Genomic DNA, 24,800 nt, shown 5'->3' with positions numbered 1-24,800 from the left:
GATATCACAAAAAAATATATATATATATTCTTCATATATTTAAGAAAGACTAATTTAATAGATTCTGGGTTCATTATTGATAAACTAAAAAATGTATGATGGTTTATTTTCGTTTGGTAATTAGGCTCTGACCTGCCACCTGGAGAAATGTAAATGATTGCTGCGACTGGTAACAGAGATACTTTCCTTTTTATTTGTATTAATATTATGATTTTGAATTTTATCAGATTGGAAAATAAATCCTGATTTTATCTAGTCAGAGAAAGAGAGATGGCTAGTGTCCTTCCAGAGCTCTCTAGATGATGCTTCCGGATCCAGAAACCTCAGTGCCGTTTCCGCCGCCATTGCGGGTTTTGGACATTATCAACCGTAGCCACTGCCATCCATCGATGCAGTGCAGTGAAGAACCGCAGAGTTGGGACTTAATAAACACATTTTCTGAATCTAGGCTTTAAGAGGGGATTAACATCACGTTGGATTATCCTTTACGTTTTTAAATATTGTTCACTGACTGGCTTCGACCTACACGGACAGCGAGGAGGTCGTAGCTAGCTACTGCCTAGCTCGCTAGCTTTACGGCTATACTATCAGGACTCTGGGGGAGGTAAAAGAAACAGCGATGGCTCAGATTCTGCCGATTCGCTTCCAGGAGCATTTACAGGTATGTATTTAAATTCCTACATGTAAAGGTGCAGAAAATCTCAATGACGTGTGTTCCCTTCGTGGCAGTTTAGAGACAGCTTAATAGCAACGCTAACGTTCAGCGTCAATATCCACAACAAATGAATGACCTCCCTTCCCCCGTTTAGCCCGTAGCTAACTATTAGCTTTGTAGGCTCAGAGCTCCCATTCAGTGCGTTTAGTCAGTGACCCATTATAACTGTGAACGACTACTGTGAAATAACAAAAAAACCCTTGCCGACCTTCCGAATGCCAATGGAATAAGTCGGCGACACATTTCCAATGAAACTGATAACCGTTGTGTGTGTCGTGAGGACTGCTGGAGGCACGTCTTCATCTTTAATCGGAGTGGTTTACCGGGGTATCTTGTAACTGTTCCATATTGGTTTTGTTGTAGACATAATGCTGCTCATTGAGACCCATATGACAGCGGCTCTCAACTAATATAGTTTTGTAAAGGTGGCTAGTAGCTTTCAAATTTGTGGTCAGCTGTAGTCTGGTTTGACTCCGTACCATACAATGCATGACACGGCAAGGGATGTTTACAACGGAAGACAGACTGAGATTAGTCCGTCTGTAGAGTGTTATTTTAAAATTCCGTTTTCTGCTGCCGTATAAACTGTCGTTCCTCTGATTCCGTCTATAAAATAACACAGAGATGATCACTCTCTCATGTTAACAGGCATTGTTATAACTTCCTAAAAACTTAACCTAGCTCGGGGCAGTATTCGTGACACGACCTGTTGCTAAGTAACAGTACACTATTATGCTGCCTTCAAATGAAACTCGTAAATGCGCGTGAATGAACGGCTCAGTCTTCAAGTGGTACCCAAATGGGAGCAAAGTTGCTAGGCAATGGCAATATGGACGCCAAAAGTTCAATATTTGTTTTCCTTACTCTCTTCGATGAAAATCTGAAATTGTTTATTTTCTTATTTGTGCTGAAACGCATCTTGACAAACATAAAAAAGACAGGTTAGATTCTTTCTTTTTTTTTTTTAAAATTGAATAGAACAGCTGAAGAGAGACAAGAAATGTAGAGAGCATTAAGTTAAGGGTAAGATGCAGCCAATGGCTTTGGCTGAGACTCAGAGTAGCAACTAGCTACTGCTGCACTGGGAATCTAGCACCTGAATACACGAAGCAAACAAAATCAGTGACTCCTTCAAAAATACGTGTGGTGGATGAAATCACTTTTCTATGAAGTGCAGTTGTCTTTAACTGCACAATCTCACAGGTGTGATGCACCTGTGTGATTATTTATTCAATTTAAAATAATATACTCCGATCCAGTGCTGCTGAAGAAAGGGAGACCAGGACAGACAGCTGGACAAAAGGGAATGTGGGCATAAAGCAGAAATGACATATCATAGAATCTGGTGTTGCTCTTTCTAACTATAAGGCCCAATAACAACAACAAATGAATTGTTGTGCCTGTGATTTGGTCCTATTTTCTACTAAAAAGCTGAATCAGTATTTGGCACCCGCCTAAAAGTGTCTATGAGAAGAGTTAGCAATCAGGAGATTTTATTCTTGATATAATTTCCTCTTTTAAAACATTGCTTTTACTTATGGATAATGCTAGAAACAGATTGGCAAAAGGACGTGTTTTCTGCTGAAGTCTTGTGTTAGACCGAGATTCTACAACCAAGATTTTCTAGGTAAAAGAGCCAATGAAAATTACCTTTATTGAACACAAATCTTTTGTCAAATACAACTTCGTAGATTTCAAATGATTTAAATCTTCTGTGTGATGTGCAAAGACACAATACCATGCTAAAATGAGTTTCGTGCCCAGTGGATTGTGCTTGTGGTTTTTATGTGCGGGTTAAGGACTCGTACTAAAACAGTGTCTGCTTTCAAATCCCAGCTCCAGAACCTGGGGATTAACCCAGCCAACATTGGATTTAGTACGCTCACCATGGAGTCTGACAAGTTCATCTGTATAAGAGAGAAGGTGGGTGAACAGGCCCAGGTTGTCATTATTGATCTGGCAGACCCCAACAACCCCATACGAAGGCCCATCTCTGCAGACAGTGCCATCATGAACCCTGCCAGTAAAGTGATCGCCCTCAAAGGTAAGTTCTGCGACACTTTACACGTTGTGTTGTCATCACATAACTTCATCATAACTGCAGCGTAGAACTAAGTGTGGAATGCCTCTGAGAAGGTACAAAGGAAGTCTTACTCCAGGCAAAGGTGCTCTAAACCGTAGGGTCATTTGTATAAAATTTGTTTGTGCTACTAGTCAGTTATGTAGCTGTCACAGTCTGCTTTTTATTTTGATGTTCATATGTAGATCACCTCATTTCTGTTTGTCACAGGAGTCAAGCCACTCGAATGTAGTGTAACAAATTATAATGTAAAGGACATGATATGCAAGGATGAACTAGCCTTAGCACTGGTAGTATTAAAATGTCATGCTGTCATGAATGCTTTGTCTATTTTGCTTGTTTTTTGCTCTTTTTTCATTTCCTACTGCTTTCTTATGTTTGCAGACGGTGAGTTGAATTTTAAATATCATGAGTTGTAAAAATGTTATCCTGTATGCACTGTCTTGAAATGTTTGCACATGACTTTTCTTAATGAATGCTTTAATTTAAAGTGATAGCAGAAGCAGGGCAGGAACACTTTAGAGGGCAGCTTTAAGGACTGTCTCTTTTTCCTTTGTTTGTTTGTGTGTGTCCGTCCCTTATACACCATTTACCGATAACTGAGAATTTATAGTATAGCTGTTTTTTAAAATATACTTTGGCAGTTAGATAACATTAATGAATTTACTTGGTGGTTTAAAATTAGTGTAAAATGTGCAGGACAGACATTAAGAGACAAGACCAAATAAAGCAGATAGTTCAGTTCACTTTAAAGACTGGAAAGTTCCAGTGTTAAAAGAAAATGTAGTGTTGAGGGCTTTGGAAATGATTACGTCTAAGTTGTCAGAAGATTTAATTATTAAAGGGGGGAAAGATGATAAAGTGTTTTAAACCATGGGTAAATGAAGCAAGCAGTGTCATTTGCATCCATTTTATTTGTAGTAACTAATTTTTGTGACTCTTGATAAAATGTGCTTTTGTTGTAAGGACTTTTTTTAACAATAGTGCTCTGTCCACCTGTGATTTTTAATATTTACATTTTATTTTAACTTATGCTATGACCTCAGACAGAGGCCTGCAAGGTGTGAGCAGGGATAGGGATGGAAGAGAGGGGGTGGCTCTCCTGGAGTATGCAATTTTTTAGTCTTGGCCTGTTGGTCTGTTATTTAACCAAATGTAAGTAATTTATACAGATATGTGTGCAGATTTTCTCTTACTTATTCAGTTAGATTATATTTTAGAACATCCAAACTTGATGCAACAAGAATTCTGTCTAAGAGGATGCAGACACACATTGAATATCATTGACACAAGAAGTACACAAAAATTTACTGACACAAGGAGGGATGCAAAGCATCTTAATAGGTTAAGGAGTCAGAGTTTTATTTCATGCTGTTTTTATTTCATGAATGCAACTGGAGTGGGTTTTTGTAGAGAGAGAAAGAGGTGAAGATTATTTAGGAGGGGAAAAATCAGCGTAATAATCCCGTTTAACCTTCGTTTGACCTGTATTTGGTTGAACACTGCTCGCTTCATTCTACTCTGAACCATAACAGATATTGCTTTAAATACAGTGAATACAATATGTAAAAAGTGTTGTATGTCAGGACTATAATTCTCATATCATGGCAGAAAACACAATAGTGGTTTAGATGGCTGATGACTTCTAAATACAGTTTGAACAAATGTTAAAATTGAAGGGAGAATCATATCAAAGACAGTCTATTCAGTCCTTTTCTGGATTTTAGGCTTAAGCCTCTCTCATGCTGCTCTGCACACAGTATAAGAAAATGATTTTTTGCAGAAATTTCACAGTACTTTAAGAAAGTATTTGTTTTACAGTCAAAAATATGGGGTAACTTGGGGTCGACACCAGCTTTTGCCTGATTTATACTTATCTATATGCTGTGGCGTATAAAATGAATGTGCCTTTCCTTCAGTGACACTGAACTGGAGGAAGAAAGTGGGTGTGAATCCATCTTTCCCATCATTATTTCTGTTTGTGTGCATTGTGGTCTTCCACTGCTAATCTGCATTCAGACCCTACTCGAAATTAATCACATCCCTCATTTTACATTTTATGAGACATCCTAGTTGAATTCTAACAATATGCCTGGAGTTTCCCTTCTCCAGCAGTTTGACCAGCTAAGGCTAGACACATGCTGTAATTATAAAGCCCAATTCCTACTCAAACTTGTTGCTGTAGTTTTAACTTTGCATTGAAGTAAGGCTATTTGTGTTTTGCTGGACTATTTCTTCATTGGAACAATGCTTCTTGGTGAGAAATTTCATACCACTGGAAAACCTGCTTGGTTTGTGGGTAGAGCCATTGAAAATTTGCCAAATCTTTTCTGCAAATGCAAAACTGCTTATTCTGTTGCAGTAAGATTAATTGCCAAGAAGCATTGTTTGGCAAAGAAATAACCAACCAAACACAAACTGTCTTAGATTTTGAGCTGAGTTTATTTGGACATTGTTTACTAATTGATCTCATTTTAGTTTTTTTTCCAAATACAATAAAAAACTGAAACAATTTTTCCTCCATGATGTGGTTGTCATTTTCACATTACATCAGATTAAAAAAAGAATCCAGGCATTGAAGTAAAGCAACATAGCCATGAGTTTAAAGGCTAACAGGACCGTTCTATTCAATTATAAAATATTTGTGCCAACAACAAAAGTAATTATCATTAAGGAGCCAATCAATCAGTTGATCAGTCAGTAGATCAGTAGTAGAAAAGCCCAATACACATTGGACATCAGTTTGCCTGGACCCAGTGCTGGCAAAGAACAAGCCAACTTCTCTTCAGGCCATACTGAATGCAGATCAAACAATTAAGTGATTGCCTTTTTGTTGGTTGTGCCTCTTTTCTTTACACTGGTTCTAGCTTTTTGTTTGGTTGTTTTGTTACTCAAACCAAACCCTGACTCGCAGTCCAGAATAGGAGTTTGGTATGCCTAGATGCTTTTTCACTGCAGCATTCTAATGTAGGTTGTGTGTAGCCACTTTAGTCACCTAACTCTGCTAAATATTGTGTCGTCATTGTTAATAGAGTGTTACTTGGGAGGAGTCACAGAGTTCATCTGAGTCACTGCTATCCTGAACTCTGAATTCTTTCAGCGGCAAAGACCCTGCAGATCTTTAACATTGAGATGAAGAGTAAAATGAAGGCTCACACGATGACGGACGATGTGACCTTCTGGAAGTGGATCTCCCTCAACACAGTAGCCCTGGTCACAGACAATGCAGTCTACCATTGGAGCATGGAGGGTGACTCTCAGCCAATCAAAGTCTTTGACCGGCATTCCAGCCTGGCAGGCTGCCAGATCATCAACTATCGCACAGACGCCAAACAGAAGTGGCTGCTGCTCATTGGCATTTCAGCACAGGTAAAATGAAAAGGAAAGGCTGAGAATGTGCATGTGTTTGGGACACAGCATCCAGGAGTAGAATTCAATTGTCCACAGGATTGAAAAAAAAGCACAAGTTAAATATCCTCCATGCTAACAGGCTAACTGTAGTGTCACACATGACTGGTCTGATTTGCATAATCTTCATGGGAATTCAGGCCACGGCCAAAACACAGACAACAATGGCCCAGAGGAACCATGTAATTCCTGGAAGAGTACTTTCTTAACCTGAAACCCTCATAAAAGTTTCTGGTTTCTTTGGTTAAGAGTAATTTTTGCAGCATTGAGAACTGGAGTAAAATCAATGCAGTGACCTCTGCGTGACCTTTGCTTGCTTTTATATATGGAGAATTAACTTGGCTTGGATTGAGGAAACAAACCACATAAAAAGGACATATATACTTAGAGTTAACCCAGTTTTAATCCTTTGTTTTGTGTGAGTACTGAAGTGTTTGTAATAATTTAATTGACCTCTTTATCATGTATCACAGGGTAATACTCTAAGATGAAGCTGAACTGATGCTACAGCTTTAGTGTTCTTTATAATGGTATCAAAATGAAGTGGCCCAGGTGGTCAGCTTGGGGTCCTTTATAATTTCTGTTTGATGGCTGTATTCAATTATTTTTCTGTTGTGTTTTTTTATTTGGTTTTATTTTTTTTTTCCAAATGTACTTTTAAGAATTATGACAAACTGTAACTTTCGCCTCTTTTATTTGTGAAAAATCAATAAAACTCAGTTTATAAAAAACATTATTATAATTGAAATGAATACCTTGCAGCAAGTAAACAAAAAAACGTTCCACTTTCTTTGTTGTATTAATCGTAGACAAAGTATATTCCAGTGTTGTAACAAAACCAATAATGTTGTTTTTTTATCACAATAATTTTAGGCGATTGCCTAATTTTTTAGCTTTCTCTCTTTTTTTTTCTTTTAGCAAAATCGAGTCGTTGGAGCCATGCAGCTGTACTCAGTCGACAGGAAGGTGTCTCAGCCTATCGAGGGGCATGCTGCGGGCTTTGCACAGTTTAAGATGGAGGGTAACACTGAAGAGTCAACTCTGTTCTGCTTCGCTGTTAGAGGACAGGCTGGAGGGAAAGTAAGTTTTATAACACTAAAATGTCTTAGGCTGAAAACTCCAAAAATTAAGATGACAGTATTAAAGTCAAAACAACTTAACTGTTTACTTTTAAAAGCCTTTTGGTGACTATTGTCATTAATTGCTTTCTTTTTCTTTTTTCTAGTTGCATATAATCGAAGTGGGGACTCCGCCTACTGGAAACCAGCCATTCCCAAAGAAAGCTGTAGATGTTTTCTTTCCTCCAGAAGCACAGAATGACTTTCCTGTGGCCATGCAGGTACAAAAAACATTAACAAGGCACCACACAGAGCCTATGCTTGCTGCCTGTGGAAGATGATTCCAAGGTTTCTGGAAAAACAAAACAAAAAATTAGCTTGTTTGGGTGGTTTCAATTGGGGCTACTACAGACACATGGTGTCACAACTCTGTAGGCACCTTGAAATCTTTTGTCCCCTGTTGGTGTAAAGAGGGCATTTCTATCTGTGGTTATATATGCATTATTTTTGTATTAAAATGTTAGTTTAAATTACAATGACTTATAAGTCATGCCTAACTCTTTCAAACACTGTGACGCCACACTTTGACCTTGCAGGGGTTTTTTTTCCCCTTAGAGCTTTTTGGTAATATGTCTTTGTTTATCAGTTGAACTCTTTTTTTAACCTAGAAAAAATTAACAAAAACAAATGACCTCTCCTTCTTCACATTCAGATCAGCTCCAAGCAAGATGTCGTCTTCCTCATCACCAAATATGGCTACATCCATCTGTATGACCTAGAGACAGGAACTTGTATCTACATGAACAGGATCAGTGGGGAGACCATTTTTGTCACTGCCCCTCATGAGCCAACTGCTGGTATCATTGGAGTCAACAGAAAAGGACAGGTACGTTTTTAAACACTTTGATTCTCTACATATCAGTAGCAGTGAAACATACGTCTACAGTCTTTTCTGAGATGGTTTTGCAAACCAGCAAATTCTTGTGTTATTTTGTACAGTGCCACATCAATTTTAGGAACAGTCATGATGGTCATTAAGACAGTAGTTCAGAAGGTTATGCTGTTTGTAAAGATGATTTATGTTATTCGTAAAGAGTCTCTCTTTTAGGATCTGTATCACTCAAATATGTGAATTCACTTTAGTGATAATTGCTTTTCAAACATTCTGTGTATTAACATACTCAATATTTAAATACAATCTGTTTCCAGGTGTTGTCCGTGTGTGTGGAAGAGGAAAACATCATTCCCTATATTACCAACGTTCTCCAGAACCCAGACCTGGCTCTCCGTATGGCTGTTCGCAACAATCTAGCTGGCGCTGAGGAGCTGTTCGCCCGCAAGTTCAACACACTCTTTGCAGCAGGGAATTACTCAGAAGCAGCCAAAGTGGCAGCCAATGCACCCAAGGTAGTGTCAGTGTACTTCAGAATCAGAAATACTTAATTAATTTGGCCAGTGAAATTGCTTTTTTGTTACTGTTACACCTTCAAAAAGTTAAAATATTAAGTGCAAAATAAGGAATTATAAGATTTGAGAAAATACAAAATATACAAATGTGAGAGATTATAGAATTAAAGATGTAAGAAATTACAAGTTTAAGAAAGTGGAAAAATTGAAGTGTAAGTGCACTTGCAATTGAATATGTCCAGATAAAAACAATAAAAATAAAAATATCAAAATATGAGGGAGTGCTAAAGTGTTAAAAACTACAGTTCATGGGGTGCAGATGGCCTCGTGACTTAGGTTGCACACCATGATCTTCGCCCTTAGGTGGGTGGCCGGGGTTCAAATCCAGGCTGTGGCCTGTTTCTGACATGCCACTACCCACTCCCCCCTTTCCTCCTCTATCTAGGAGGATAGAGGCGAATAAAGGTGTTTATGGCCTGATTTAAAAATTATTTGTATCATTCTGAGTTTTAACCAGATGAGTGACATCAGGGAGATAACATCCATTTATTGTGCAGTCTCAGTTTAACTAATTTAGGGTCATACTGATAAGATTGTTTCCTTAAAGTGGAAAATATAGCTTTTAATTCTTTACCACGGTGGTTTAAAAGTAATATAAAAAGTAGGGATGCACTCTTTCAGTTGTATATTTTATTGACAAACTTTCAGAGAATTGTACGCCTTGTGTTTTTATGTAACATTCAGCTGATGTAACTGTTTACTGCTGACCGTCTGTTCATTGCTCTGAATTACCCTTCCTAAGCTAGAAACTTCTCAGCGTCCATTCCTTTTGTTTATCCTGTTATCTTTCTTCTCCAGGGTATCCTGAGGACCCCAGATACCATTCGTCGCTTCCAGAGTGTTCCAGCCCAACCAGGCCAGACATCTCCTTTGCTCCAATACTTTGGCATCTTGCTGGACCAAGGCCAGCTTAATAAGTTCGAGTCCCTGGAGTTGTGCAGGCCTGTTCTCCAGCAAGGACGCAAACAGCTACTAGAGAAATGGTTGAAAGAGGACAAGGTTGGTGACTTGCCGTTCCAAAGTAAATTACCAAATCACCCAGGGCAGTTGTTAACAATTGTTACATTAGATTGGTCACCAACTAAAGTATACAGGTCCATTTGTGCTGTTTTCAAGTTGATTCTGCCTGATAACTTATTCTGCTTTTTCTTTTTTTTCACTTCTTGCCTGCGTTTCCAGCTGGAGTGCTCTGAGGAGCTTGGAGACCTGGTGAAGTCTGTAGATCCCACTCTTGCCCTCAGTGTCTACCTTCGAGCCAACGTTCCTAATAAAGTTATTCAGTGCTTTGCAGAGACAGGACAGTTCCAAAAGATTGTCTTGTATGCCAAAAAGGTTTGTGATAAGCGTCCTTCTCGTTATTCCTTCTCATGGTGGACACTATGAGACCATTGTGGTTCAGAAAAAGAGGAGTATTCTGCCACAAAACTCTGTTTTATAATGTTTCTTTTTTTTTTTTTTTTGGTCTTTGTAGGTTGGCTACACTCCAGACTGGATCTTTTTGCTAAGGAACGTAATGCGAATAAGCCCAGAACAGGGTCTGCAGTTTTCCCAGATGTTGGTTCAGGATGAAGAGCCACTTGCTGACATCACACAGGTAAACAAGAAAATAAAGAGGAAAAAACCCACGAAGAACAGCACACCACTACCATCACCACCATTTATTCCTGTAACAGACAACTAATAGTTTGTACAGACCGAATTTGGAACTGCGTTTTTCTGCATTTTTTTTCCACATTTTTGTGCAGTTTGCTATAACTTTTAGATTTTTTTTTCAGTAGATCAGAAAGTGGCTGCCCTAAGTTAAGAAGAAGACTGATTTGGAACCAAGGGATGGTCATTCAAAAAAGAAAATTATATTATTACAATTTAGTGAAAAAGAAAAAGCAGAGCTGTTGCAAAGAATTAACATTGATTATAATCTGTTCTTTTTATGAGAAAAAGAAAGGATAATATTTCACTCAAAATGGACATGGGGGTAATGCTATCAGGCCAGTGATTAGATTAAGACATTGCTTTGATCAGTATTAGAAATTGATGCTGATTGTCCTTTACCATTAAAATTGATGAAGTTGGGTTTTTCTTCATCCTCCAGTTTTTCTTAAATGTGTATAGTATGATCTTTTTGAGAATCTTATATCATGGCAGCGCAAACCAAAAATGTTTACTTTTTCAAAGCTGTGATTTCTTGAGAAAGATGGAAAAATGTATTAACTTTCTTTTGTTTCTGCTGTGTTTCAGATAGTTGATGTGTTCATGGAGTACAACCTGATCCAGCAGTGTACATCTTTCTTACTCGATGCCTTGAAAAACAACAGGCCCATGGAAGGACAATTGCAAACGCGACTGCTAGAAATGAATCTTGTTCACGCACCACAGGTACGCAAGAATAAGAAATTCGCTGAGAGTTTTTATCAGTTTAAGTCAAAATGTCTGAATGAATACTATTATCTCCGTCTTCTTTTAGATATTTCTGGGAGAAAAATAACGTCATTAAACTTGTTTTTGATTCTGTTGTATTATTTGTAGGTTGCAGACGCCATTCTAGGAAATCAAATGTTTACACACTACGATCGTGCACATGTTGCACAGCTGTGTGAAAAGGCTGGTCTCCTGCAAAGAGCGCTGGAGCATTATACCGACCTGTACGACATAAAACGTGCTGTGGTGCACACACACCTTCTTAACCCAGAGGTACAGCACAGGCGAAAACATTGACTGTGACAAAATGCTCAAACAAATGAGACAGAGCGATTTTTAACTGTGTATATCTATTTAAATGTCTTTTTTTCTGTCTGCAGTGGCTGGTGAATTTCTTTGGCTCCTTATCTGTGGAGGACTCTTTAGAGTGTCTGAGGGCGATGTTGTCAGCAAACATCCGACAGAACCTTCAGATCTGTGTCCAGGTCGCCTCAAAGTACCACGAGCAGCTCTCCACTCAGTCCCTCACAGAACTTTTTGAGTCATTCAAGAGCTTTGAGGGTAACTTGAGAACACAACAATTGTGACACAGTCGTACCTTTCATCATCTTTTTATGAAAAGAACAAGTTGTTCTACTTCATGAGATGATTTTGTGTTGTTCATGTCTTACAGGCTTGTTCTACTTTTTGGGCTCAATTGTAAACTTCAGCCAAGATCCAGAGGTCCATTTTAAATATATACAGGCTGCCTGCAAGACGGGCCAGATCAAAGAAGTGGAAAGAATATGCAGAGAGAGTAACTGCTACGATCCTGAACGTGTAAAGAACTTCCTCAAGGTAAACAATAAACCACAACAAGCATGAGGCAATTATAGCCCTACCTTTTGTCTCAGTTTTACCCAGGCTGCTTGTACTGATGTTTTCTGTATTTCTTCATAGGAAGCCAAGCTCACCGACCAATTGCCATTGATCATTGTGTGCGACCGCTTTGATTTTGTCCATGATCTGGTCCTTTATCTTTACCGCAACAGCCTGCAGAAATACATTGAGATCTATGTGCAGAAGGTAAACTACAAAAATCATACAAGATTCAAATTTAACTTCAGCTGTGTATATCTTACGGTTGCTAAGAATGCTTGTTTTTTACTGACTCTTATTTCAAATGCTATGCTTCATTTAAAGTTAAACTTTTATTTTCCATTTTTAATTTTAAAATATATTAACTCAATGATCATCTCTGCCAGGTGAATCCCAGCCGCTTGCCTGTCGTCATTGGAGGGTTACTGGATGTTGACTGCGCAGAGGATGTGATTAAGAATCTGATCCTGGTAGTTAGAGGGCAGTTCTCCACAGATGAACTTGTGGCTGAAGTGGAGAAAAGAAATCGGTATGAAGAGAAAAACTATTAAGACTTTGATGTTTTCAGAAAACTTGTTTTCACTAGGAAAAAGTTATGTAAAATCCTGATTGTGTGTCTTTCACCAGACTGAAGCTGCTGCTGCCTTGGTTGGAGGCCCGTATTCATGAAGGTTGTGAGGAGCCTGCGACCCACAATGCTCTGGCTAAGATCTACATTGACAGTAACAACAACCCTGAGCGCTTCCTGAGGGAGAACCCTTACTATGACAGCCGCGTGGTTGGCAAGTACTGTGAGAAGCGAGACCCTCATCTTGCCTGTGTGGCTTATGAAAGAGGACAGTGTGACCAGGAGCTGATCCACGTGAGTTTAAACTAAAGTCATGTTCTATTAAAAGTGAAGACAACAGCTGACTGAGTTTTGCTAACTATGAAGATGCTTTGCTTTAGGAGGAGGGAATAAGTTTCTTGCTTTTCACTTTATTCTCATGTTTGTTGTTCTAATCATACATACATTCCCCCCTCAATACATTTCTAATCCATTGATGTTTGTCATGTTAATTTATTTTTTAAATACATCCCAGGTGTGCAATGAGAACTCACTGTTTAAGAGCCTCTCCCGCTACCTTGTGCGCCGCAAGAACCCTGAGCTGTGGGCAAGTGTGCTGCTGGAGACCAACAATTACAGGAGGCCTCTCATTGACCAGGTTAGAGTCTATGACATCTGCTGTCCTATATTATGCCACACTAATTTATGATGTAAAAAAAATGGTTTCCTATACAGCTGGATGGCTGGATTAATTAATTTAATTAATTCCCTCCTTGCTGCAGGTTGTCCAGACAGCACTGTCTGAGACCCAGGATCCAGAAGAAGTCTCTGTCACAGTCAAGGCTTTTATGACTGCTGACCTTCCTAATGAACTCATTGAGCTTCTGGAGAAGATTGTTTTGGATAACTCTGTCTTTAGTGAGCACAGGTGAGAAGGTTTGAGAGCACGTGTATAAGCTGATTATTTAAATAAAAAAACTGCTTTATAGATTCAGTCGGTTTTTCTGGACACTCGAAGATACTCGTACTAAAGCTGTCCTCTGTTGTTTTTCAGAAACCTCCAGAATCTGCTTATCCTGACAGCTATCAAAGCTGATCGAACACGTGTTATGGAGTACATCAGTCGCTTAGACAACTACGATGCCCCAGACATTGCGAACATTGCCATCAGCAACGAACTGTTCGAGGAGGCTTTTGCTATTTTTCGGAAATTTGATGTCAACACCTCTGCTGTACAGGTCAGCTGATTACTGCTTGAGATGGACATAAAAGCTGTCATACTCAGCATGCTGTCAAATCATGATCACGACTTAGACTCTTATCCATAATCTGTATGTCTGTCCAGGTTCTGATTGAGCACATTGGTAACCTGGATAGAGCTTATGAGTTTGCTGAGCGCTGCAATGAGCCACCAGTGTGGAGTCAGCTGGCAAAGGCCCAGCTACAAAAGGGCATGGTCAAGGAAGCTATTGACTCTTATATCAAGGCTGACGACCCTTCAGCTTACATGGAGGTTGGACAAGCTGCTGCCCAAGGCGGTAAGATGGACTTTGATCTGTTATTTTTGTCTTTTTTTTATCAATTTGTGATTGCACAAGATCTTGGTACATTTGAGACCTCAAACACCAAGGCTGGGCAATTAGCGTGAAAGGGGTTTGTGAATCTGTAAAGGAACAACAGCTGAATGAAGTGTTTCAGACAGGCTGAAATAAAGGATTCCTTGAAAACCAGTGTGAGAGAAATAAGGATAAATATGAGCTTTGAGTCGTTAAAGCTACTGCAGGGGAACCAAAGGGAAAAATAGTGTCTAAAAAATCTGTGTCCCCTCTTTGATTAGTGTTTTGGTAACAAACAGTTAGTTCATCTGAACTGTTTGTCATGTGACAGGAAACTGGGAGGACCTGGTGAAGTTTCTGCAGATGGCCCGTAAGAAGGCTCGCGAGTCTTATGTTGAAACAGAGCTCATTTTTGCCCTTGCCAAGACCAACCGCTTGGCAGAACTGGAAGAGTTCATCAACGGACCCAACAATGCTCACATTCAGCAAGTATGTATTGGGAAATATATGGCATATACGCTCATTAAGGATTCATGAAGTTACTACATAGAGATCTCAGCTGTTTACAGTTTTGTTTTTTTACTGTTCAACTCTCTTTAGGTGGGTGACCGTTGCTACGATGATAAAATGTATGATGCAGCCAAACTGCTTTACAACAATGTGTCAAACTTTGGCCGTCTGGCCTCCACTCTTGTGCACCTGGGAGAATACCAAGCAGCTGTAGATGGAGCTCGCAAAGCCAATAGCACCCGCACCTGGAAAGAGGTTAGAAATTAGTTAAGGCTGGTTTTATATTGTCCAAAGACATGTGCTAGATTAAGACATTGGTAGACACCTTTCTTTAACTGTGATTTTTTTTCTCTGCCAGGTGTGTTTTGCATGTGTGGACGGGACAGAATTCCGCCTTGCCCAAATGTGTGGCCTTCACATTGTTGTCCATGCAGATGAGCTGGAGGAACTGATCAATTACTACCAGGTAACCAGGCTGACCAGGAGCAACTTCTGAAATAACAACAGCCAGAATCTTTTGTTTACTGCCTTCAGGACATGAGTCTTAACTGATCCGACTGTACTCTGCAGGATCGCGGTTACTTTGAAGAGCTGATCACCATGTTGGAAGCTGCCCTAGGTCTGGAACGTGCTCACATGGGGATGTTTACTGAGCTGGCCATCCTCTACTCAAAATTCAAACCCCAGAAGATGAGGGAGCACCTGGAGCTCTTCTGGTCCCGTGTCAACATTCCAAAGGTAGGCAAGTGCATCCTCTGCAAAAAGCATCACGGGAGGAAACTTAATCTTGAATTAAATGCTTTTTGAATTGGATGAAAAAGATCTGGCTGGTCTGCAGACCACCCAGTGTACAAATTGATTATCTAACCTGAGTGTGTTCATCAGGTTCTTCGGGCAGCAGAGCAGGCCCACCTCTGGGCGGAGCTTGTGTTTCTCTACGACAAATATGAGGAGTATGACAATGCCATCATCACCATGATGAACCACCCAGCTGATGCCTGGAAAGAGGGACAGTTTAAAGACATTGTCACCAAGGTAAAAGGAAAAAGTGGAAGGAAGGAAAAAATGAAATTAGTAAACTCGATTATTGAAGGTAGTCATTCTGGGTACCAGTTCTGTAAGCAATAGTACCATGACTCGTTACACTGTTCAATTGACTGTTTTCTCATTCCAGGTGGCCAATGTGGAGTTATACTACAAGGCAATTCATTATTATCTAGAGTACAAACCAATGTTACTGAACGACCTGCTCATTGTCCTGTCTCCAAGACTGGACCACACACGTGCTGTTAACTTCTTCAGTAAGGTAAACTTGTCTCTAATAATTTGTACATATTTTGTCCCAAAATATCTTGAGAAGTTAAATGCATCTGTGTTTGAATTGACTTCAAAAAATTTTTACTTTATTTTTCAAAAATGAGTGATGAAAAGTGATGATTCATTTCTTTTTGGTTGTTTTTCTTTAGGTGAAACAGCTGCCTCTGGTTAAGCCCTACCTAAGGTCTGTCCAAAATCACAACAATAAGTCAGTGAATGAAGCACTCAACATCCTCTTCATCAATGAAGAAGACTACGCGGTATGATTTTTCAATATTGCAGATAATAAATGATTTTTTTAAAATGTCTTTATGTTGATGTAAGGTAGAAAAATTATGCAAATTATTGTCGCTCTATATGGCGTCAGATACTTTTTATTTTTTCAGATCTCTACCAAACTGATAAATCTGTCTCCAAGTCTTCTTTTCAACTCTGTCTAATATCTCTTCTCAATCTTATCCAGGCACTGCGCACTTCCATTGACGCCTACGACAATTTTGACAACATCTCGTTGGCCCAGGGCCTGGAAAAGCACGAACTGATAGAGTTTAGGAGGATTGCAGCCTATCTCTTCAAGGGCAACAATCGCTGGAAACAAAGTGTTGAGCTATGCAAGAAGGACAAGCTTTACAAGGTTTGTATTACACTGTGATTATCACACAGCTGATGTCTTTATTGTCCTGTCAGTCAAACTGTGCAGCTGTAAACATGTCTTTGTCCCTTCAGGACGCCATGCAGTATGCATCAGAGTCTAAAGACACCGAGCTGGCAGAGGAGCTCCTGGCTTGGTTTCTGAATGAAGACAAGAGGGAGTGTTTTGCAGCCTGCCTTTTCACCTGCTACGACCTACTCAGGCCCGATGTAGTGCTGGAGACTGCATGGCGACACAACATCATGGACTTCTCCATGCCCTACTTCATCCAGGTCATGCGGGAGTATCTCTCCAAGGTGGGTTGTTCAGAGGTAACCATTTGACGAGGTATATTAGGGCACAGTGAAAAACACACTGAACAACATACTTAAATAAAAAGGTCCATTTAAAAGTAGTTGTCTAAAATCCTGAATCTCTTGTTATGTGTTAACACAAATGAGATGTTGTTTAGAAACCCATACCCAGACAGAATCAAAGACACTTCCCTCATGTACTTTATATCCTTTCCTACATGCATGCCCACTATCCTAGTCAAGTGTCATTACAGGGTTTTCATTCGTTTAAGCTTCTTTTTCATACAAATGTGTTAAAGAAGAGATGATAAATGCGCTGAACTTGTAATTGAGGCCCCGTTTATACCATAACATTTCATACCGAAACGCTAAAACGCAGTGAAAAAAATCTGCACTTTCAAGGGGCTGAATACGCTATAGTGAGCATGCTAGGCCTGTAGTTGGCGCTATAACTGTCTTGTCCAGAAACAACTATTGGTAGATCTCCGCCAAAGTAGAGTTGTGCCAATCATCTGGCGTACTGGGGTATGCTAAGTGCGGAAATGGAGCAAGAGATGCAAATTTTGTTGAAAGACAGTCAGCAGATTCAGCAGCACGAGCACAACATGGTAGTCTGTGACGATTACAACAACAGTATTCTTGTACTGTTGTATGCGCTTAAGTGAAGTGGGGTGTGACGTCAGCGTTTCCATTGGAAAAGCCGGCTCACTGCTTACACAGCAACACTGGTAGTAGCATTTCAGAAATATTCCACTCTTGTGTCTATTTTCAAAAGTTTACATTTTAGGTCAGCTAACGCTGTATCTGTGTAAACGAGAGGCTGAAACATAACATTACTATAGCGTTTCATCCTAAAACCGCTGTCGTGTAAATGGCCCCTAAGCTGAGGTGTGAGTTGTTGTCAGCAGAATCATTTAGCGTAAGAGAACAATGCGTCTTAAAACTATTTTCTCTTTATTTTTATTTTTTTTTTACTTTTTTATCACTCTTCTAATAACTTTCTGCTGGGCAGTATTTCATTGCGTAAGAATGGCTGACCAGGAAACACTTCCATTCTTCGTGAGATTTCTAAAAAGGGTAATTCTGGGACAGTGCCAGAATGCAAAAGACTTCAGAGTTGAAACTTGGGATGTGCATGTTTAGGCACTAAATATTTTCACCATTGGCAGAAAATGATCAGTCAAAGACTTGTTTGTGTTTTTATTACTGTAAGCCTGAAATAAGTGTCGGACGGCATCTTGCACTGATATTGTTATCCCCACAGACCTCCTGGTTAGCCATGCTACACACAGTGTGCTCACTTTTTGACCTTGTTCAGATTTTTTTTCTTACTTTCAAAATATTCTGGTGGTAAGATTTATAATTTCCATTCAAGGGACCACTTTGAAACATCCCCGGTTTAAACTCAGCATAGGTTCATTGTAACAGAGGGATCAAAAATCAGCATTTGTATCAAAAGAGGCAGTATTACCAGCATCCCTCTCTCTGAATTTTTGTGTGTTTTTTGTTTCGGTAGACTTCATTTCTTTTTCCCCTCTTTAAGTTGCCTCTCTGAATCTCCTTTCCAGGTTGATGCCATACAGGAAAAGGTGATAGTTGAATCCATTTTTTAATCATTCTTTTGGTACCCTCACCCCCATCCTGTAGCTCGTAGTTTGAAGGAGTGAAATTAGAAACTGCATGAACCAACTCCCCCCATGTCACTCTGCTTCTTTGATTTTAAACTTCACCCCTCCACTAAGCCGCCTTCCAACCCAGGGACTACAGAGCGGGGCTCTTCTTACCTATTGCTCAGGGCTCTGCTAGGTTTGCTGGTGCAAGTGGTGGCTCTGGATCAACTGAGCTTCATGCATGATTAATAAATCAACACTAATTAAGCAATACAGTCAGCATTCGCTTTGATCAGAACTATAAAAACTTTCAGATTTGGTTCAGAATTTAAATTTTTTTTTTTAACTGTGTAGTCACAGTGATGTGTTCAGTCACAGTCAGAGCAGGTAACAGCATGACATTTCTTGTTCCGACCCTGATTAAACATTGGAATTTGCACAAAACATAGTATGAAACATTGATGGTCCATAGGTTAAATTTTTTTTATTATTATTTCCTGAAACGGCCACAGTGGAAATAAACAAAAATGTTTATATCCCATCAAGGAGAAAGACACAATGGTGTACAATGTGCAGTACAGCACCACAGAAGAGAGGGGTCGCTTTTGAGTCAGATCTTTTTCTTTCTTTTTTTTGGATCTGAATGAAAACTTCATAAGGGTTATATTTCTCAAAAGCTCAGAGCCATCCACTTACTACAGCATGCCCATCAGCTCTCCATTTGTGCAGGGGAAGAGCACCACTCTAAATAACTAGCTCATCTGCTCTGCTCTTTTCTCACAAACCGGAAGATGCATTCTAATGTCGAACTACAACTGTTGAACAAGTGTATGAGGATCCCGATAATATGGATAGCATTTGATTATAATACTGAACTGTTGGTAAAAAACAAACAAACAGGTTTGTATTGAACATTGAGATAATTGTATCCTTACATCTCTTTAAAAAAGAAACAACTGATCACTGGCTAGATGCATAGATATCTAGTTTTTCCACACAATGCACAACAAGCATGGTGCCCCTCCCTCTGTGTCAGCAGCATCCAGGCCCAGCTGCGAAACATTGGCTGTGCCTGCCTCTGGAAACCTTTAACTGGCTGTACATCCCCTCTGTCACATTGCCTTCACATTGCTCTCTGCTTTTCAAATCTTCTTTTCAATGCACACTTCAGGAAGAAAATGACTAAACCGCTGCTTTAGCATGTCTCTCAAACCCTTCTCCTTTGAAGAAAGTAGCTTGTCTGTCTCAAAACAGCCTTCTTAATTAGATCGACTGTTAAGGAAGTCAGAGTATGTAGAGAACTGAACCTAAACAGTTTTGGAAAAGTCTGTCTGTCTTATCATTTGGTGCCATCTTTTAAATAATTTTACGAACGTTTATATTTCACATTTAAATTTATAAGCATATTCTTTAAAGTTGTTATTGGCAGCATAGTTTTTTGTTCAGTTAAATTAAAGTTCTTTTACTATTGGTCAACGCTGCTTATCTTTCCAGCAAATAACTCCAAACTTATTCTTAACACCTTCTTTATTTCCCCTGAAGCACTTAACATTCAGACGATACCGTATTTGGACCGTGTGTTACGTCTGCTAACATTCTGCCTGAGATGTAAAAAATACATCTGGCAGCATGTGCTGTGTTTGCATTATGCTAATTTTTGACTGTTATTTTTTTTTATCTTTCTCAATAAGTTTATGTGAGGTCTATAGTTATGCAAATGTGTATATTTGTGTTTGTGTAATTTATTTATTCACTTATTAACATAGGCACACATTTACTGATGCTGACCAAACGTCATAATTTCACATTGATGTATAAGGATTCCTGGTTAATGTAGCAGATCGAGATGACTCTAATTAGAAAAGAGTGACAACGACGCATTGAATTTTTAAATCATGTCATGAAGATACCAGTTGATACCAGTTAATGTAAATTGAGTGAGTGAATTCTCTAGATAAGAAAAGGACTTTATGTACAATTGAGATGGGAAAAGAAATTCAGTTTGTGTGACTAAACAGAGAAAAACACGATTTTTAAAAAATATTGATACTCATATCCTCATATCGCCCTAGTGAGCTTGTCAACTAGCTAACCAGCTAAATTGCTTTTTGACGGATGAATGAACATTAATTTTTTCACAACAAAACCTCATCAGCAGTGGGTGAACTTGGGGCATTAAATTAGGATAATTTTCCAGGGCAACACCAATTATTATTTTAGCAGTCTTGAGGGAGAGAGTTGGTAGTGTAGTCTCAAACACTGCCGCTTCGTACAGACTAAAATAATGATTGAAGTTTTCACTGCCGTTCACAGGTATTCTTCTGTAATTTATTAAATACAATCATCATCCATCGTTTGATCTGTTCTTATGCTTCCCGCTGTGTAGCCAAGATGGCGACCACTGAGGGTGAGAAGTATCCAGAGTTCCACTCTCAACTTTCTGTTTTGAGCACACCAGCAGAAAAATCAGAGTGCAGCATGTTTTTCCATGCTGTCAGTGTGAATGCATTCACACGCTCAAAATAGTGAGTGAACATAAAGAAGTACGATTTGAGACAGCACCAGTGTCTTTCTCAGAGAGGAAGCAGCCGTGGTAGTAACAACGCTAATTTATTGTGGACGCTAACTAATAGACACTCAAACTAAATAATAAATACTGAGACAAACCTCTAGCTACATTTCCCAGACAGTAATGGCTAAATCTAACCAAGATCGAATCGAAAAATCTCCACAACCACTCTACTTCTTTGAAGATACCGGCTTCCTAAATTCCTAACATCTACGCTAACACAATCTATGCTAACCATAAAATACAGTACAGCCCTCTGAAGTTAAAGTTTAAAGCAGTCCTGGCAATCCTTCAAACACACTTGAGTCTCCACAGCTTGCAGAGCCGGGTAAGTTTCATAGGGCCTGAGCTTGAAGGTTGGCAACCACAGATGCCAGGTGCCGTCAGATTAGCCAATGGAACGTTCCATTGCAGGAGCTGTGTTTCAACCTGTAGAGGGCAGTGGTTTTCACATAGTTTGAGGAAGTTTTTTTTTCTCTCAGATGTCAGAATTTTGATTTAAACTATTTAAGGACATTACTAATTACACTTAAACAGACATTCTTAGATAAACATTGATACTAGGGGGGGTGGTTAAGTTTGCTTAACGGCTCCATTTTTTTTCATTATTTCTACAGCAACGGGGCATTGTTATAGCATGCTCCTTTAAAATCCAAAACTAATCATTGATTAAGTCAGTTTAATATTTTTATAGGTATTAAAGGATAAGTTCGGTTTATACAGCTTTTACATTGTTTATAGAATGAAGTAGAACAAAATACTCACCCAGAAGGTTTTCCTGATCCAAGCAGTGCTTCGGGGGATATTGAGATCCAAAATCGTGCAGCAGACGTCCATATAATGGGATCCATCGGGGCATAGACAGCGCCGCTCCTAAAACTGCATTAATTGTCCAAAAACTCATGTTTTTCACCAATATTCCATCATGGTCCGCTCCGGGTTAGTCCTCTGCTGCAGTCTGTGTCACTCCAGACAGCGCTGTGTGGCTGTAATGACCTCTGAACTGACGAAGACTTTGTTTACATTTGCCCCTCAAAGAAAGGAGGAAGTGGAGTCAGCTCTCCAGAGAGTACTGAGCATGCGCGGAGGGGCAAATGTAAACAAAGTCTTCGTAAGTTCAGAGGTCATTACAGCCACACCGCGCTGTCTGGAGTGACACAGACTGCAGCAGAGGACTAACCTGGAGCGGACCATGAAAGAATATTGGTGAAAAACACGAGTTTTTGGACAATTAATGCAGTTTCAGGAGCGGCGCTGTCTATGCCCCGATGGATCCCATTATATGGACGTCTGCTGCACGATTTTGGATCTAAATATCCCCCGAAGCACTGCTTGGATCAGGAAAACCTTCTGGGTGAGTATTTTGTTCTACTTCAATCTATAAACAATGTCAAATCTGTATAAACAGAACTTATCCTTTAATGAAAGAAAGACAACAGATCCTGATTAATGCCAAAAATTAGTCATTGTGCTTTTCTGTCCATCAACTTTACTTCAATAATGCAGAAGAGGTTTGATATCTGCTTTCTGACCCAGTTGAAACAAATAGATATGTGTCATTTTAATTAAATGGAAAGGAGTTAGTTCTCTGCATACTCTACATCTCACACACAGTAGGGACGTGGGTATGGGTGGCTGGATGGTGGGACCATTATTGCCAAGTACACATTTGTCTTTGTCTCCCCCTCCCTATCTATACTACTGACCAACAAAAAATGATGCCTTTCTGATACCGTCGTACCCAAGCTTAGTAGAGAAGCCAGTAGGTTTCCAGCTGCAGTAGTTAATTTCCAACACAATAGTTTCCTCCTGTAGCCTGTCTTTATTTAAATCTGGACTGTATTCATCTTCGCCTGACAGGAATGGTCCCATCCGTCAGCCAGTGAAATAACCCAGAGGTCAGTTTTGGCAAACCCGGCATCTCAGCCCTTGGTCTTCAAGAGCCCCACCTGCTTTGGCGTATTCTGAGTCTAAAACTGCCACTTTTGATGTGTTTTCACACAGGTTGACAAACTGGAGGCCTCCGAGTCCCTGAGGAAACAGGAGGAACAGGCTACTGAGTCCCAACCCATCGTTTACGGTAAAAAGAAAACACAAAAAAAATCCAGCCAAAGTTGAAAAAAAGTTGAATGAGTTCAAAGCATGTGAACAAGGAGCTAAAGGCAACACTTTTCATAGAATAAGCACAGCCAGGCTCTGACTCTTAACGCGTCTTTTGCAGGGACACCACAACTAATGCTCACATCAGGGCCCAACATGGCGGTGCCTCCTCAGCAGGGTTACGGTTACGGCTACACCGCACCAAATTACAGTCAGCCACAGCAGCCCGGCTTCGGTTACGGCATGTGAACACCCATCAAACCCCAAACCCTCCCCTTGACCAAACCCTCACCCAAGAGCTTTTTTAATTATCGGTCTTTGTGTTCCTCACCATGTTCCCATGGTCGTCCACTCTCAACAGGGGCCACAAGCAAGCAACAGCCCACTCCAGTTTTCAGTATTTTTTATTTTGTTGTTCTTGTGAAAGAGAAAATTTAACTGCATTGAAGGACTTTGATTTGTATTGTTTGAGAAAAACACATTCCATATTTATGAATTGTTTAGTACTTTTTGTTTGTTTTTTTTAAAAGTGGTTTATGATGTGTGCAGAAGTGGACTCGTTCGAGCTCAGCAATGAACCTTTGAAGGAGGTGGAGGAGCACTGGATTTTGCACTTGTGAAGAATTTATTGTAGAGAAGCTCTTACTCCAGCGTACCGAACATGTGAACAGCTATCATTGTCTCATTTGTCTGTATAATTCATTTCATTATTGTATATTCTGAGTAAAAGATAGCATTACATATATTTCAGCGTATATTGCCATTTGAATGGCTATAGCAAGCAACACTAAGTAATGATAGTATAATCTGCACAGGTGTGTAGCTTTATGGAGTTTAAAATGCAAACAGATGTGTGTTGCTCTGTGAATGAAGGTGTGTTTGTGTGTATGTGTGGGTATGAAGTGATGATCTAAATAAGAGTTTTACTCCATTTAAGCCTGCACCGGGCCAACCCAATCCACCCTTCTAGATGTTAGCTCTCCTTCATCAGATCCATGTATTTAGGTGACCTCTTGTGCTGTGTACAGTGTTTGTGTGAGACTATGTATGTGTATGTGCAAGGACAGGACCACGGCTACCACACCCAAGGGCCCTTAACTCTTTAACTGTATCGTATGTGTGTGTGTATTTACTCTGAGGCCAGTGTATGCCAGGTGTTGTGTTTCCTTTGGTCACCATTACCTTTTTGCGTGTACAGATGTGAACATGACAAAGTCAAACTTTTAGATTCAGACCCCCCACCTCTGTCCTGTTTCCTCCCTTGTGAAGCATCTCGAGCGTATCAAACGAGGAGGCAGAAGAATACAGGCTGGTGGAACCTTTGGTGTTCTAATGAAGGCTTAATTAGACCCATAAGCACTCCTATATGTTGTATGTTTAGATGGTTAAGATGAATAAATTATGTCTCAGTACACATAGTTCTTTGTCAAGAATGGTCCGAAATAAGAGACTGTATTTACCTTGATGTACTTAACTTCCTTACATGCTTTAAGCTGTGTGTAAAGTGTCATCCTAACCCTAGTCTCAGTTGAATTCCTTTTTTGTCATGCATATTAGTGATAATGGGGACCTGTCATTAACAAGCAGAGGGATATGAACTGACTGAAAGGGAAATACTAGACTGAATAAAAAATAAAAATTG

General features: G+C 39.7%; 1 protein-coding gene across 3 annotated transcripts; it reads left to right on the top strand.

Annotated features, from left to right (window-relative positions):
- The first annotated feature begins 308 nt into the window (after positions 1-308).
- LOC141797691 (clathrin heavy chain 1-like) lies at positions 309-24,800 on the top strand. 3 transcript variants are annotated; one of them, XM_074679317.1, is made up of 34 exons: positions 309-661; positions 2,552-2,759; positions 5,896-6,164; positions 7,122-7,283; positions 7,429-7,542; positions 7,974-8,147; positions 8,471-8,668; positions 9,527-9,727; positions 9,908-10,060; positions 10,200-10,322; positions 10,967-11,104; positions 11,255-11,419; positions 11,527-11,707; positions 11,820-11,983; positions 12,086-12,211; positions 12,391-12,533; positions 12,632-12,866; positions 13,087-13,209; positions 13,334-13,479; positions 13,606-13,789; positions 13,897-14,089; positions 14,439-14,596; positions 14,708-14,872; positions 14,976-15,083; positions 15,188-15,355; positions 15,503-15,652; positions 15,792-15,923; positions 16,084-16,194; positions 16,398-16,568; positions 16,661-16,882; positions 18,448-18,468; positions 22,919-22,956; positions 23,063-23,138; positions 23,280-23,420. In XM_074679317.1, exons 1-33 carry the CDS (start codon positions 620-622, stop codon positions 23,091-23,093), a joined length of 4,917 nt encoding a protein of 1,638 aa, XP_074535418.1. In that variant the 5' UTR covers positions 309-619; the 3' UTR covers positions 23,094-23,138; positions 23,280-23,420. The 3 variants fall into 3 exon arrangements, with proteins under 3 accessions (XP_074535418.1, XP_074535416.1, XP_074535417.1); XM_074679315.1 differs by lacking the exon at positions 22,919-22,956 and having other exon boundaries at positions 310-661; positions 23,280-24,800; XM_074679316.1 differs by lacking the exons at positions 18,448-18,468; positions 22,919-22,956 and having other exon boundaries at positions 311-661; positions 23,280-24,800.

This window comes from Halichoeres trimaculatus, unplaced genomic scaffold, assembly GCF_033239565.1.
Source record: "Halichoeres trimaculatus isolate MK-OKI-2021-1 unplaced genomic scaffold, fHalTri1.1 fHalTri1_scaffold_9, whole genome shotgun sequence".
NCBI lineage: Eukaryota > Metazoa > Chordata > Actinopteri > Labriformes > Labridae > Halichoeres > Halichoeres trimaculatus.
This window is presented reverse-complemented; position numbering and strand designations above follow the sequence as displayed.

Coding starts and splice junctions, on each gene's coding strand:
- LOC141797691 (XM_074679315.1), top strand. CDS start 620: ATGGCTCAGATTCTGCCGATTCGCTTCCAGGAGCATTTACAG. Junction 10,061..10,199: donor TTGTCTTGTATGCCAAAAAG/GTTTGTGATAAG, acceptor TGGTCTTTGTAG/GTTGGCTACACTCCAGACTG. Junction 11,105..11,254: donor ATCTTGTTCACGCACCACAG/GTACGCAAGAAT, acceptor TATTATTTGTAG/GTTGCAGACGCCATTCTAGG.